Consider the following 17412-nt stretch of genomic DNA (forward strand, 5'->3'; position numbering starts at 1 on the left):
ATGCTGTACCTATTGCTTCATGCATAGTAAAAGTAAACACAGTTAAATTTATTTCAAACATGTATTTATTGAATTTCATTTCTTTTACAAATACAAGAAGCAAATGTGTGTGTGTGTGTCTGTGAGTGTGTCGCTGTGTCTGGATGAGTGTTTGCATAAACCTGACCATCTTGACTGGGGAGAAGTGGAGAAAAAAATCACATATAACCAACTTGACAAAGTGATATATCACATTAACTTCCATCCCTAATAGTTTCACTATTGAAAACTAAGCTCGTCATTTGTAAAGTCATGTCATTCTGGAATACCAAATGGCTGAACAATGATATCATGACCCAATATAACATCTCCTGACTACATACCACAACCTTGGGCCTGAGGCCACACTTGCTGGTGGAAAAATCAGTTAAATCAGTTACAAGCAATAGAGTCGACACAGGCCAGAAACAGAGTGCCAACAGATACACAAAACAATAGAGTCAGGAGAGGCCACGATCAGACTGCCAACAGATACACCAAGCAATGGAGTCAGTACAGGCCACAATCAGGCTGCCAACAGATACACCAAGCAATGGAGTCAGCACAGGCCACGATCAGACTGCCAACAGATACACCAAGCAATAGAGTTGACACAGGCCACGATCAGACTGCCAACAGATACACCAAGCAATGGCATCAGCACAGGCCATGATCAGTCTGCCAACAGATACACCAAGCAATAGAGTCAGCACAGGCCATGATCAGTCTGCAAACAGATACACCAAGCAATAGAGTCAGCACAGGCCATGATAAGTCTGCAAACAGATGCACCAAGCAATAGAGTTGACACAGGCCACGATCAGACTGCCAACAGATACACCAAGCAATGGAGTCAGCACCGGCCATGATTAGACTGCCAACATATACACCAAGCAATGGAGTTGACACAGGCCATGATCAGACTGCCAACAGATACACCAAGCAACAGAGTTGACACAGGCCATGATCAGACTGCCAACAGATACACCAAGCAACAGAGTTGACACGGGCCACGATCAGACTGCCAACAGATACACCAAGCAATGGAGTTGACACAGGCCATGATCAGACTGCCAACAGATACACCAAGCAACAGAGTTGACACGGGCCACGATCAGACTGCCAACAGATACACCAAGCAATGGAGTTGACACAGGCCACGATCAGACTGCCAACAGATACACCAAGCAACAGAGTTGACACAGGCCACGATCAGACTGCCAACAGATACACCAAGCAATGGAGTCAGCAGAGGCCACGATCAGACTGCCAACAGATACACCAAGCAACAGAGTTGACACAGGCCACGATCAGACGGCCAACAGATACACCAAGCAATGGAGTTGACACAGGCCATGATCAGACTGCCAACAGATACACCAAGCAACAGAGTTGACAGGCCACGATCAGGCTGCCAACAGATACACCAAGCAATAGAGTCAGCACAGGCCATGATCAGACTGCCAACAGATACACCAAGCAATGGAGTTGACACAGGCCATGATCAGACTGCCAACAGATACACCAAGCAACAGAGTTGACACAGGCCATGATCAGACTGCCAACAGATACACCAAGCAACAGAGTTGACACAGGCCACGATCAGACTGCCAACAGATACACCAAGCAATAGAGTTGACACGGGCCACGATCAGACTGCCAACAGATACACCAAGAAATAGAGTTGACACAGGCCACGATCAGACTGCCAACAGATACACCAAACAATGGAGTCAGCAGAGGCCATGATCAGGCTGCCAACAGATACACCAAGCAATAGAGTTGACACAGGCCATGATCAGACTGCCAACAGATACACCAAGCAATGGAGTCAGCACAGGCCATGATCAGACTGCCAACAGATACACCAAGCAATAGAGTCAGCACGGGCCACAATCAGACTGCCAACAGATATTTTTTTACAATGCCATTGTGCCATTGTTTCCTTGAAGAGGTCAAGTTGACCTCTACCACTGTAGCTGTCACACCACCAGCAGAGATGAACTACACTTTTCATGATATGCTGCTACGATATCACATACATCTATGTACTTGAAATGAAGTATTCAGTATACTGTTCCATGATTACCATGGGTGAATGGGATTTTACGCTACATTGAACAGTATTTCAGTTATATCATAGTGGTTATTGTGGTTGAGGTGTTTTCTATCATAAAAAGTAGCTAGTTATGTTTCCACAGTTAATGTTAGCAGACTGCAGCAACTGCAAACCTTGAAAAGCAGTGCTTACCCTGTTGGTTCCACTATATAATACCGCAACTGGCAATTGCAAATGATGTGAATCAATGGCTTGGGGTGTGAAATGGCATCACTGTGGGAACAACATGGCGGAAGAAAAGAAACAAGACAGCAGACATTTTTTTTACTGCAGTATGTTGCTAAGTGCCCTAAGCTGAACATCAGGTATACATGAGGTTATGAAACTGTTCAAGGATTGCTCCTTCCTGTGGCCGGAGACACCAGCACCTTCCTTGTACAACTCTCTGGCTGCTGTGACATGTACACCATGGTGTGGGATAACCATGTAGCATGGCAGATGGTAAGGGAGCAGAACAGTTGATCATTTATCTCCACAGACTCGGAGGTGAACAGTTGATCAGGTATCTCCACAGACTGGGACATAAACAGTTGATCATGTATCTCCACAGACTGGGAAGAGATCAGTTGATCATGTATCTCCACAGACTCGGAGGTGAACAGTTGATCAGGTATCTCCACAGACTGGGAAGAGATCAGTTGATCATGTATCTCCACAGACTGGGAAGTGAACAGTTGATCAGGTATCTCCAGACTGCGAGGTGAACAGTTGATCATGTATCTCCACAGACTGGGAAGAGAACAGTTGATCATGTATCTCCACAGACTGGGAAGTGAACAGTTGATCAGGTATCTCCACAGACTGGGAAGTGAACAGTTGATCATGTATCTCCACAGACTGGGAAGTGAACAGTTGATCATGTATCTCCACAGACTGGGAAGAGATCAGTTGATCATGTATCTCCACAGACTGGGAAGAGATCAGTTGATCATGTATCTCCACAGACTCGGAGGTTAACAGTTGTCATGGAGGAACAAATATGATACAGACAGAAATGGAGAACATTCAGATATTATATGAATTATCACAACATCAACAGCTTATCTTGAGGTGATCGTGTGTGGAGATGCTGACACCAGACTGACCTGGTGTTGAGGACACACAAACATATAACCATCAGCTGTCCGTGAACAACTAAACACTGGACTCTTCAGATCAGTAACATGGTAGGCATGGGTGTTTTCAACACAATACAATTAACATGATGATGAGGGCTAAGAAGGCACTATATCTTTAATGTCTTGTCACAACCAAAGACTAGAATGCCGGTCTTTGTAAATCAAAGCAATGTCACACTTTCCAGTTCAAAAGACAAGACGGTTTCAAAGACGCTCCTTGTCATCCAAATGACAAAGACTTTCCCAGTTCTGACATAACATGACAATGTTTATAAACATGGTTTGTGTTCATGAAATGTTGTCTTTACTGCATAGTAACCATTAACCGCATGTAGTTATGAACACTTAAATCACATAAATTCTTTCAATATATTCAGACAAATGCACCAAATAAACTGGCATCAATATGCCACTTATGGCTCACTGGATTTGCAAGATATATTACAGGGGAAATACATTATCTTTTCAATTCAATCAACTGAACAGATGATGGAGGGTCAACATTGCTGATGCATCACTGTAGTGCTGAGATCTTCAAGGCAATATTACTGCTGATATCGAGGAAGAATGGTCCCTGGTTTCCAGGTCTGAATGTGCATGGCTGTATGTTGTAGATTCCGCCGGAGATATTGTCCAGCTGTAGCACACAGTATCCTGGTCTGAAGCAGAGAAGACATGTATCAACCACACAGTAATGGTTTGGTTGGACTATGTGCAGGTGTTTATTGTGAAAGGTGGAAGTTGGACCAGCTCATATAGAACATTCTAAAAAGATAGAGTTATTCAACTAATCTTACGATATCACAAAGATACCCTACTGTTGTATCATTTGGACTATAAGGGAGAAAACACTGATATCATCTGCACTATAAGGGAGCAAACATTGATATCATCTGGACAATAAGGGAGCAAACACTGATATCATCTGGACTGTAAGGGAGCAAACACTGATATCATCTGGACTATAAGAAAGCAAACACTGATATCATCTGGACTATAAGGGAGTAAACATGGATATCATCTGGACTGTAAGGAAGCAAACACTGATATCATCTGGACTATAAGGGAGCAAACACTGATATCATCTGGATAATATAGGAGCAAACATTGATATCATCTGGACTATAAGGGAGAAAACACTGACATCATCTGGACTGTAAGAAAGCAAACACTGATATCATCTTGACTATAAGGGATCAACACTGATATCATCTTGACTATAAGGGAGCAAACACTGACATCATCTAGTCTATAAGGGAGCAGACACTGACATCATCTAGTCTATAAGGGAGCAAACACTGATATCATTTGGACTGTAAGGGAGAAAACACTGATATCATCTGGACTTTAAGGAAGCAACTGATATCATCTGGACTATGAGGGAGAGAAAACACTGATATCATCTGGACTATAAGGGAGCAAACACTGATATCATCTGGACTATAAGGGAGTAAACATGGATATTATCTGGACTGTAAGGAAGCAAACACTGATATCATCTGGACAATAAGGGAGCAAACACTGATATCATCTGGATAATATAGGAGCAAACATTGATATCATCTGGACTGTAAGGGAGCAAACACTGATATCATCTGGACTATAAGAAAGCAAACACTGATATCATCTGGACTATAAGGGAGTAAACATGGATATCATCTGGACTGTAAGGAAGCAAACACTGATATCATCTGGACTATAAGGGAGCAAACACTGATATCATCTGGATAATATAGGAGCAAACATTGATATCATCTCGACTATAAGGGAGAAAACACTGATATCATCTGGACTGTAAGAAAGCAAACACTGATATCATCTTGACAATAAGGGATCAACACTGATATCATCTTGACTATAAGGGAGCAAACACTGACATCATCTGGTCTATAAGGGAGAAAATAATGATATCATCAGTACTATATGGGAGCAAACACTGATATCATCTGGACTATAAGGGAGCAAGCACTGATATCACCTGGACTATAAGGGAGCAAACACTGATATCACCTGGACTATTTAACATGGATATCATCTGGACTGTAAGGGAGTAAACAAAAAGCTCACCTGAAATCTCCTGATGTCTTCTTGGAGAAGGATCCAGGCGCACTAGGCACATTCTGGCTGACTGCTATCACCTCGAACCCAACACTGTACACTCTGAAATACAAATGTCTTGTTGACTTCAAGAAGCACATGCTTCAAAATCAAATTAACCAAACTCACTGAGTGGAATAGTGCACCCATGTGCATCAATAGCCAGACTCACCAAGTGGAATAGTGCACCCACGTGATTCAAATATCAGACTCACTGAGTGAAATAGTGCACCCATGTGCTTCAATAATCAGACTCACCAAATGGAATAGTGAAACCATTTGCTTCAATAATCAGACTCACCAAGTGGAACAGTGCACCCATGTGCATCAATAGCCAGACTCACCAAGTGAAATAGTGCACCCACGTGATTCAATTATCAGACTCACCAAGTTGAATAGTGCACCCACGTGATTCAATTATCAGACTCACCAAGTGGATTAGTGCACCCATGTGATTCAATTATCAGACTCACCAAGTGGAATAATGCACCCATGTGCTTCAATAATCAGACTCACCAAGTGGAATAGTGCACCCATGTGCATCATTAGGCAGACTCACCAAGTGGAATAGTGAAACCATGTGATTCAATTATCAGACTCACCAAGTGGAATAGTGCACCCATGTGCTTCAATAACCAGACTCACCAAGTGGAATAGTGCACCCATGTGCTTCAATAATCAGATTCACCAAGTGGAATAGTGCACCCATGTGCTTCAATAATCAGACTCACCAAGTGGAATAGTGCACCCATGTGCTTCAATAACCAGACTCACTGAGTTGAATAGTGCACCCATGTGCTTCAATAATCAGACTCACTGAGTTGAATAGTGCACCCATGTGCTTCAATAATCAGACTAAGTAAGTAGAATAGTATACCCCTGTGCTTCAACACCTGGACTCAGTGTGTGAAATAGTAAACAAACATATAGGTTTATCTGCAACATTTCAAGTCACACCTTACAAGAACATAATCTGAATCAGCCAAGAGGACAGACTGACTGGCTGTTGAATGCTACTCACTTGGGCCCCAGGAGCTCAATCTGTATACTGTTGTCTGTACTACTGTTGTCTATGAGGATCTGGTAGATAGGGTTGTTCTTGTGTGTGTCGGAGTAGTTGGAACATCCGCCAGCAGAGGTTTGAGTCCACGCACCATTCACCTGCAGTCACCAACATGCCATCATTAAAACATGTCTTCATCTTCTGAAGTTTTTCATCAGATAGCATTCTATTCTATTGATCGTGTAGACCCATTTGATAAAGTCAACATATAGCTGACATATTCCAGTAGTTTGTGGCAAATGTTGCTTATTTGTCGTCACACCACTACAAAGAAGACTGTTACTGTAAGACATTTTGACCATACATTAGCTCATGTTACAGTCACAATATTGTCATATACATATTGATAAACTATCAGCTCTCTCAGCATTTTGGTTGCTGAGAAGAAGTTTCTTTATTATTTTCAAGGTTTTCACTGGTTTCTATTTAAGCTTCAAACTTTTTAAATTTAATATTTCAGAATCCTAGATGTTGTTTTGTTTGAATAAGATACAGTGATCCCTCACTACAACACTACCTTTGGGGTCCAAATAATTGATGAGTGTTACAGACGATCAACGGATTAACAGAGGTGGAGTCATAGTGGGTAGATAACTATATCACAACAGTACATGCTCTGCCTACCTAACACGATTTACGATGTACGTTTCAGAGTTTAAAAAAAGATAAGAATGGTAGTTTATCGTGTTATGTGCTTTAAATAAAACCACATCTTATCCCTTCAGCGATTACAGGTGAACAAACAGGTATAAAAAACTTGATATAAAACATCCCCAGACATGATGATTTACCATTTAAAATGTATTTCGTGCTCTCCAAGGCATTGCTTTATATGCAGAGATTAAGATTACCGTGTGTATTTTCTCGTAAACTAACCCGGGAATATCAATCAGCTGTACACATATTTTCTCCCAATCTAGCGCTGATTCAGTTATAATGTACCCAATGATACAACGTCAAAGAATTTTGATGCAATGGTCGTATCATGGACATTAAATACGAACATAAGTTTTGCAATCATGCTATATACTTAAAACTATAATAACTGTTGGAAAACTTAACCCAACCTAAATAGTAGTTATTCATAAAATAAACTTTACATAATACATAATACACAAAATTTTATTGCAATGTTCTAAATCACCTAGATATTAAACCATAAACACTTTGTCACATAAACCAAAACATTTAATAATTATCCCTATTGAAATATTGTTAATCTAAATGCCATGTAAGCTATGACTTAAATTGGGATATCTAAGTATCAATGAAAACAAACCTTAATCCAAATAATCCAACTATAAAAACATTATCCTAAAATAACATTGTCGACATCACTTAATTACCCTTGTATTCAATACGTCTAGACAACATGCTAATTACCTAGTGCTATAATATCACCCAAAACAATAGATGTCACTTGCCAGCTAGTTAGTGTCAAAGGATACACATCTTAAGGTTCCAAATAGTTTAAAACCTCTTAAATGATCCCTTCAGTTGGTTGGAAGTAAAACCTTAATGGATGGAAAGATAATGATAAATAACTACCCATGCCAAATCCACAGTCTTGATATATGTGATTCCAAACACAAGATTATCACAGTCCATGACATCAATTATCTCATTAAACCTTACTGCACGTAGACAAGATTGGTGAGATCTGCCCTCTGTGATACACACCTTCTGGAAGTACTGTGGCTTGTATGGGTCCTTGTACTGCTTGAGGGAAAACTCACACGTAGCGTACACCCTGAGTGTGTAGTGAATACTATTGTTCTTCTCGTACTGCGACACGACCAGCGTGTACAGTGATGTCCCCTTGTTCTCCACCAGTTTACACAGATAGTGCGGACTGTTGATCCTCACACCATCCTTATAGGGTGGGGGATCATCTGCAATTGTAATTATAACCCATCATGAAGAGTATGAAATCCACACAGTATATAACATCAACAAGACAGGGTCCATAATGAACAACATCAACAAGACAGGGTCCATAATGAACAGCATCAACATGACAGGGTCCATAATGACCAGCATCAACAAGACAGGGTCCATAATGACCAGCATCAACAAGACAGGGTCCATAATGAACAACATCAACAAGACAGGGTCCATAATGACCAGCATCAACAAGACAGGGTCCATAATGACCAGCATCAACAAGACAGGGTCCATAATGACCAGCATCAACAAGACAGGGTCCATAATGACCAGCATCAACAAGACAGGGTCCATAATGACCAGCATCAACATGACAGGGTCCATAATGACCAGCATCAACAAGACAGGGTCCATAATGAACAGCATCAACAAGACAGGATCTACAACAAACAGCATAAACACGTACCTAGTATTATTAGTGACCCAGCATCTACATTGACACATTGGGACCCTCATCTACTATCACACACTGACACCTCATCCATTAGTACACACACAATAACTACTACAATGTTGATGTGTCATAATAATATATCCAGGACTCCCCTGGCTTACTGAATATCAGACAAAAGTGGTGCTACTCACAAGGGTAGAATACTCTCTTGCCCCCAGTCTTGTACACCAGCACGGTGATGAACTCCTTGTTGTCAGCAAAGTCATCCTGGAACACATATCAGAGAGGCATTTAAAAAAATCAGACAGAGAATAGGTGCATCAAGTCTCACAGAGAACCATTGCAACAAGTCACACAGAGAACCATTGCATCAATTCTCACAAAGAACAATTGCATCAATTCTCACAGAGAACCATTGCACCAAGTCTCACAGAGAACCATTGCATCATTTCTCACAGAGAACCATTGCACCAAGTCTCACAGAGGAACCATTGCACCAATTCTCACAGAAAACCATTGCACCAAGTTTCACAGAGAACCATTGCATCAATTCTCACAGAGAACCATTGCACTAATTCTCACAGAGGAACCAAAGCACCAATTCTCACAGAAAACCATTGCAACAAGTCTCACAGAGGAACCATTGCACCAATTCTCACAGAGAACCATTGCAACAAGTTTCACAGAGAACCATTGCACCAATTCTTACAGAGGAACCATAGCACCAATTCTCACAGAAAACCATTGCACCAAGTTTCACAGAGAACCATTGCATCAATTCTCACAGAGAACCATTGGACCAAGTCTCACAAAGAACCATTGCAACAAGTCTCACAAAGAACCATTGCAACAAGTCACACAAAGAACCATTGCACCAAGTCACACAAAGAACCATTGCAACAAGTCTCACAGAGAACCATTGCAACAAGTCTCACAGAGAACCATTGCAAGAAGTCTCACAAAGAACCATTGCACCAAGTCTCACAAAGAACCATAGTACCAAGTCTCACAAAGAACCATTGCACCAAGACTCACAAAGAACCATTGCAACAAGTCTCACAAAGAACCATTGTACCAACTCTCACAAAGAACCATTGCAACAAGTCTCACAAAGAACCATTGCAATAAGTCTCATAAAGAACCATTGCAACAAGTCTCACAGAGAACCATTGTACCAAGCCTTCTTTGGCTATTTTAGTGCCAGTTTAAGTGGTTGATTTGCGTTTAATGCTGCTAAACATAAACATACATGCTCTTGAATAAGAACAACTTTCCCTATCCCACATGACTTGCCTCATATGTGATATGTCACATGACTTGCCTTATCTGTGACATGTCACATGACTTGCCTCATATGTGATATGTCACATGACTTGCCTCATATGTGATATGTCACATGACTTGCCTCATATGTGATATGTCACATGACTTTCCTCATATGTGATATGTCACATGACTTTCCCTATAATAGTTATATGTGACATGTCACATGACTTGCCTTATAATAGTTATATGTGATATGTCACATGACTTGTCTCATGTGATATGTCACATGACTTGCCTTATATGTAATATGTCAAATGACTTGCCTCATATGTGATATGTCACATGACATGCCTCATATGTGACATGTCACATGACTTGCCTTATCTGTAACATGTCACATGACTTGCCTTATCTGTAACATGTCACATGACTTGCCTTATCTGTAACATGTCACATGACTTGCCTTATCTATAACATGTCACATGACTTGCCTTATCTGTGATATGTCACATGACTTGCCTTATCTGTAACATGTCATATGACTTGCTTATCTGTGATATGTCACATGACTTGCCTTATCTGTGATATGTCACATGACTTGCCTTATCTGTAACATGTCACATGACTTGCCTTATCTGTAACATGTCACATGACTTGCCTTATCTGTTACATGTCACATGACTTGCCTTATCTGTGACATGTCACATGACTTGCCTTATCTGTAACATGTCACATGACTTGCCTTATCTGTGATATGTCACATGACTTGCCTTATCTGTAACATGTCACATGACTTGCCTTATCTGTAACATGTCACATGACTTGCCTTATCTGTAACATGTCACATGACTTGCCTTATCTGTGATATGTCACATGACTTGCCTTATCTGTAACATGTCACATGACTTGCTTTATCTGTAACATGTCACATGATCTGCCTTATCTGTGACATGTCACATGGCTTGCCTTATCTGTGATATGTCACATGACTTGCCTTATCTGTGACATGTCACATGACTTGCCTTATCTGTAACATGTCACATGACTTGCCTTATCTGTGACATGTCACATGACTTGCCTTATCTGTGATATGTCACATGACTTGCATTATCTGTAACATGTCACATGACTTGCCTTATCTGTAACATGTCACATGACTTGCCTTATCTGTAACATGTCACATGACTTGCCTTATCTGTAACATGTCACATGACTTGCCTTATCTGTAACATGTCACATGACTTGCCTTATCTGTAACATGTCACATGACTTGCCTTATCTGTGACATGTCACATGACTTGCCTTATCTGTGATATGTCACATGACTTGCCTTATCTGTGACATGTCACATGACTTGCCTTATCTGTAACATGTCACATGACTTGCCTTATCTGTAACATGTCACATGACTTGCCTTATCTGTAACATGTCACATGACTTGCCTTATCTGTGACATGTCACATGACTTGCCTTATCTGTGATATGTCACATGACTTGCCTTATCTGTGACATGTCACATGACTTGCCTTATCTGTGACATGTCACATGACTTGCCTTATCTGTGACATGTCACATGACTTGCCTTATCTGTGACATGTCACATGACTTGCCTTATCTGTGACATGTCACATGACTTGCCTTATCTGTAACATGGCACATGACTTGCCTTATCTGTAACATGTCACATGACCTGCCTTATGTGTAACATGTCACATGACTTGCCTTATCTGTGACATGTCACATGACTTGCCTTATCTGTGACATGTCACATGACTTGCCTTATCTGTGACATGTCACATGACTTGCCTTATGTGTAACATGTCACATGACTTGCCTTATCTGTAACATGTCACATGACTTGCCTTATCTGTAACATGTCACATGACTTGCCTTATCTGTAACATGTCACATGACTTGCCTTATCTGTAACATGTCACATGACTTGCCTTATCTGTAACATGTCACATGACTTGCCTTATCTGTAACATGTCACATGACTTGCCTTATCTGTAACATGTCACATGACTTGCCTTATCTGTAACATGTCACATGACTTGCCTTATCTGTGACATGTCACATGACTTGCCTTATCTGTGACATGTCACATGACTTGCCTTATCTGTGACATGTCACATGACTTGCCTTATCTGTGACATGTCACATGACTTGCCTTATCTGTGACATGTCACATGACTTGCCTTATCTGTGACATGTCACATGACTTGCCTTATCTGTGACATGTCACATGACTTGCCTTATCTGTAACATGGCACATGACTTGCCTTATCTGTAACATGTCACATGACTTGCCTTATCTGTGACATGTCACATGACTTGCCTTATCTGTAACATGTCACATGACTTGCCTTATCTGTGACATGTCACATGACTTGCCTTATCTGTGACATGTCACATGACTTGCCTTATCTGTGACATGTCACATGACTTGCCTTATCTGTGACATGTCACATGACTTGCCTTATCTGTAACATGTCACATGACTTGCCTTATCTGTAACATGTCACATGACTTGCCTTCTCTGTAACATGTCACATGACTTGCCTTATCTGTTATATGTCACATGACTTGCCTTATCTGTAACATGTCACATGACTTGCCTTATCTGTGACATGTCACATGACTTGCCTTATCTGTGATATGTCACATGACTTGCCTTATCTGTGATATGTCACATGACTTGCCTTATCTGTGACATGTCACATGACTTGCCTTATCTGTAACATGTCACATGACTTGCCTTATCTGTAACATGTCACATGACTTGCCTTATCTGTAACATGTCACATGACTTGCCTTATCTGTGATATGTCACATGACTTGCCTTATCTGTAACATGTCACATGACTTGCCTTATGTGTAACATGTCACATGACTTGCCTTATCTGTGATATGTCACATGACTTGCCTTATCTGTAACATGTCACATGACTTGCCTTATCTGTAACATGTCACATGACTTGCCTTATCTGTGATATGTCGAGTGAGGAGGATCCACACAGCAGCAGACTTGCTGGCTTTGACCTCCAGGCGATACTGTGGGTTGTCACTTATATTGTAGCTGTCTTTCTTAGGCCCTTCCTTGGAATGCCAGGAACTGTTGGGACAAGAAACAGACTTTTACACTGCAAAGCTAACAAGTATTGAACAATATCAAATATGTCTTAAACTCTACGTCTTTACATGAAGTGGATGAAATGATACATGGGTAATCACCAACATCCACACTCCCATTGTGGGGTCCAGGAACAAAGGTCCCCTTGCTTGCAAGATGGCAATTAGTTATGTGATCAAAAGCATTTGTTGTATATTTAGATGCAAGAAGCAAAGTCATATAAACGAACACGCTGTAGTCGGATCTTGCTCCAATCACTACGAGGGAGGTGACAATGCTGTACTGGTGTCTCATGACATTGCCGTTGATAAGCCTCTCGTCAAGAGTCACTTGGCCGTTGACAAGAGACTGACACCCTGCAGGAGCTGTCATCAGTACCATGTACAAGAATGGCTGAACTGGTGGACTTACTGGTGTATGCATGTTGTGTGTGTGAACAGCTCGGGACTCCAGTTGATGTAAAAGACGTCATAGAATGAACATAGGGAGTCATAGTCGATCCAGAACACACCTGGCAACACAAGGATCACAGTCCACAGACATAGCATTACATGTATCAGAGTTAACAAGGAAACAGTGTATCCATCAGCATGTAAAACAGTGCTTGTCAGAGGTAGAGAGCATTCTATAAGTTGAAGAAGTAGATGACACAAGAAAGTCAGAGGTAAACCTGTTACTGTGTTCATAACATTCATCTCACAGGCCAACTTTCATCTCACATACCATTATCAAACGTCTGAGCACTTTTTGGATCATAGTTCAAGGCCTTCTGAAGGTCAGGTGTCCAGTGAGTTGTATCATGTTCTGAAAAATTTCCTTTCCAGCGTAAATGGTTCCAAGGATTCTTCAGCAAGAACAATCGCTGACCCTAGGGAGTGATACAACCAAAACTGAAGCACAACGTCAATAAAAAAAAGAAATCATTCTTAGTGATGATATGTTTTCATATGACCTTTAAAAACTTTTTATCACTGACCTTGACCTCTCTGACATCCAACATGGCATAGGCATGTGTTGGCACTAGTCCAGCTCTGTCGGCATGAGATTCTGACATTTCTCCTGTTGCAACAGTAACCAGACAGTGTCCCTTGTGGAAGCGTTCCAAGAGTCTCTTGAACTCACGGTCCTTGTCAAACTCCTGACTGCCTGTTCTGATGGCCACTCTCTCTGGGATCCATCCAGTCAGGGCATGTAAGTCAATGTTCTGAAACAACATTTGGTACAGTGATTTCAGCTGTATTCTCAAAGAACAACAAATCCTATCAATAAATCAAGCTGAACTGAGGATCTTGAAAGCCAAATCCACAACAACTGAATTCAACAACCCATTCAATAACCGAATAAAGGTTTTCACAAAACAATTGACATCAATTAGACATCTATTCCTACATACAGAGTTGGAGCCTGGGAAGTCGTATCCACCCATGACCTTCATATAGGCCTTCTCCAGGAGGGACACCCACAGCTCATTCCGATTGGTGGAGAAGGAGCACAGGAGGTCGCCATGTTTACTAACTGGGAAGTAGTCGTCCAGGATAACCTGCAGCAGACAGAGTGTACATAGAGTGCATAGGGAACACATGGCTCGCTCTCCAGTCACATACAGCAGCATCTTTACTACTTGGTAGAAAAACCCTAAAGAAGCATGCTGATGTCAGCATCTTATTGCAATTGAAAAAAAAAGTAGCTTTTGAAGTCATCACTCCATGGCTACCTCGCAAGCACTTTAATGTGTCACCAGATTTTCCTGATTCCCAATGACTTGGTTGCAAGGATTGTACTTAGACTGAAGTAGATGAAGGCAGGCGACTCCACCTACTGTCCACCTACCTTTCGATGCACACCGTTGATGTTGAGTTTGACCATGTATTTCCCACATGGGTTGAACACAGGGTCTCCCTGACGGTTCTGGGGGTAAATGATGCTGTAAGAACAGATGAAAATGTGTAGAATGTATCTAAGCTAACCTAAATACACTAATTTGTAGTAAAACACAAACAGCAACAGTATATTCAGCCTAGAACACAGGAACAACAGTACTCACTAGCGCTAAACAATGACCCGAGGACGTCAAAAGGACCTTTCATCCGAACATTCAGAGCGTCTCACCAGCTGATGAAAATGACAGTCGGAATGTGTTTCGTAATCATGCAACCCCTAAAAGGTTAACACATGGTATTCTAAATGACAGTTACAAGTTGTAGACTGATTCCGTCAAAAGCGTTGTCTGTACTTCAATGGGATAAACATTTGAACAAAAGAGACTATCCCATGGTAAGCTCTGTCATACAGTTTCGGCCATCTATTAGACATTCCAGAATATTCTTTTGTTTAGTTTTCAAATTTTGAATTGAGAAAATATTCTTCAAGGCGTAATCTGAAATGGAAGTAGCCAGTTTAAAACTAACACTGTATAGCTCGAGAAAGCTGCTTTCTGATTAGCTAACATCGACTTCTTGTCAGTCATTTCATTGATGGGTCAAAGTTCATGAAATTGTCCTGATGTGACCTGTAATGGGATGTCCTGAGATCTTTGTTTAGGGGTCGCTAGAACTAATGAGCTTGAGTTGACCAGTGGGCTTCCTGTGTCCCCACTCTCTCCAAGTTGAGGGTGTTGTGAGGATGTCGCACTCACTCACCTGGTGATCAGCTTCTTCTTGAACCTCCTCTCATACTGTGCACTGATGGCCACTGATGCTACAAAACTGCAGTCAGACACTATGGTCTGAAACACAACACTATATATGAGGACTGTTCCTGCTTTTCCAGTAAATCTCTTTCACAACTTATACATCACACAGTTATTTCATTATTGATATGAAGAGAGATCAAACTGTCATTAACTTAAAATGGCAATTCAATTTGTCTGATGTTCTTTTAACAGTCCTCACCTGCCAAAGTACAAGTGAAGCTCCTCACTAGTCAATATGTACAGACAGGTGATAGTCCCCACCTGTCTGATGTTCAGGTAATACTAATCACCTGTCTGATGTACAGGTAACACTAATCACCTGTCTGATGTACAGGTAATACTAATCACCTGTCTGATGTACAGGTAACACTAATCACCTGCCTGATGTTCAGGTAATACTTATCACCTGTCTGATGTTTAGGTAACACTAATCACCTGCCTGATGTTCAGGTAATACTAATCACCTGTCTGATGTACAGGTAACACTAATCACCTGCCTGATGTTCAGGTAATACTAATCACCTGTCTGATGTACAGGTAACACTAATCACCTGTCTGATGTACAGGTAACACTTATCACCTGTCTGATGTTTAGGTAACACTAATCACCTGTCTGATGTTCAGGTAATACTAATCACCTGTCTGATGTACAGGTAACACTAATCACCTGCCTGATGTTCAGGTAATACTTATCACCTGTCTGATGTACAGGTAACACTAATCACCTGTCTGATGTACAGGTAACACTAATCACCTGTCTGATGTACAGGTAACACTTATCACCTGTCTGATGTTTAGGTAACACTAATCACCTGTCTGATGTTTAGGTAATACTAATCACTTGTCTGATGTACAGGTAACACTAATCACTTGTCTGATGTTCAGGTAACACTAATCACTTGTCTGACGTACAGGTAACACTAATCACTTATCTGATGTACAGGTAATATGCACAATCTCCTGATGAAGCTTTCCTCACCTGTCTGATGCTAAAAGGAGAAACAGCCAGGATCATCTTGGGATCCTCACAGAAATCTTCAGCTCGAGCCCACTTCCCAAACTGTGACCTCTGTTTTGGGGACATGGCCAGCTTCCCATCCTTATCACTATAACAACATATCCGGAGTTACTTCCCTTCCCTGTCTTTAGAACATCATATCCAGAGTTACATCCCTTCCCTGTCTTTAGAACATCATATCCAGAGTTACTTCCCTTCCCTGTCACTAGAACAACATATCCAGAGTTACTTCCCTTCCCTGTCACTAGAACATCATATCCAGAGTTACTTCCCTTCCCTGTCTTTAGAACAACATATCCAGAGTAACTTCCCATCCCTGTCACTAGAACAACATATCCAGAGTTACTTCCAGTTACTGTCACTGGAACAGCATATCCAGAGTTACTTCCCATCCTTGTCACTAGACCATATATCCAGAGTTACTTCCCATCCCTGTCTTTAGAACAACATATCCAGAGTAACTTCCCATCCCTGTCACTAGAACAACATATCCAGAGTTACTTCCAGTTACTGTCACTGGAACAGCATATCCAGAGTTACTTCCCATCCT

The 17412-nt window shown here is 41.2% G+C and overlaps 1 protein-coding gene across 3 annotated transcripts in view; it reads right to left on the reverse strand.

Annotated features, from left to right (window-relative positions):
• Positions 1 to 47: 47 nt before the first annotated feature.
• Positions 48 to 17412, reverse strand: part of LOC124112100 (calpain-7-like) — a 40863-nt gene continuing 23498 nt past the window's right edge. For all 3 annotated transcript variants that reach the window (XM_046472057.2, XM_046472058.2, XM_046472060.2), the window contains 13 exons: positions 16824 to 16950; positions 15792 to 15877; positions 14983 to 15076; positions 14546 to 14692; positions 14129 to 14356; positions 13876 to 14020; positions 13564 to 13663; positions 13002 to 13134; positions 8945 to 9020; positions 8096 to 8307; positions 6374 to 6513; positions 5323 to 5415; positions 48 to 3914 (listed from right to left, as the gene is read on the reverse strand). In XM_046472057.2, coding sequence (XP_046328013.2) covers positions 3770 to 3914; positions 5323 to 5415; positions 6374 to 6513; positions 8096 to 8307; positions 8945 to 9020; positions 13002 to 13134; positions 13564 to 13663; positions 13876 to 14020; positions 14129 to 14356; positions 14546 to 14692; positions 14983 to 15076; positions 15792 to 15877; positions 16824 to 16950 — 1726 coding nt within the window. In that variant the 3' untranslated portion in view covers positions 48 to 3769. The remainder of the gene's footprint in view (positions 3915 to 5322; positions 5416 to 6373; positions 6514 to 8095; positions 8308 to 8944; positions 9021 to 13001; positions 13135 to 13563; positions 13664 to 13875; positions 14021 to 14128; positions 14357 to 14545; positions 14693 to 14982; positions 15077 to 15791; positions 15878 to 16823; positions 16951 to 17412) is intronic.

The sequence above is a fragment of the Haliotis rufescens genome, unplaced genomic scaffold (assembly GCF_023055435.1).
Source record: "Haliotis rufescens isolate VD_foot unplaced genomic scaffold, xgHalRufe1.0.p SCAF_10, whole genome shotgun sequence".
NCBI lineage: Eukaryota > Metazoa > Mollusca > Gastropoda > Lepetellida > Haliotidae > Haliotis > Haliotis rufescens.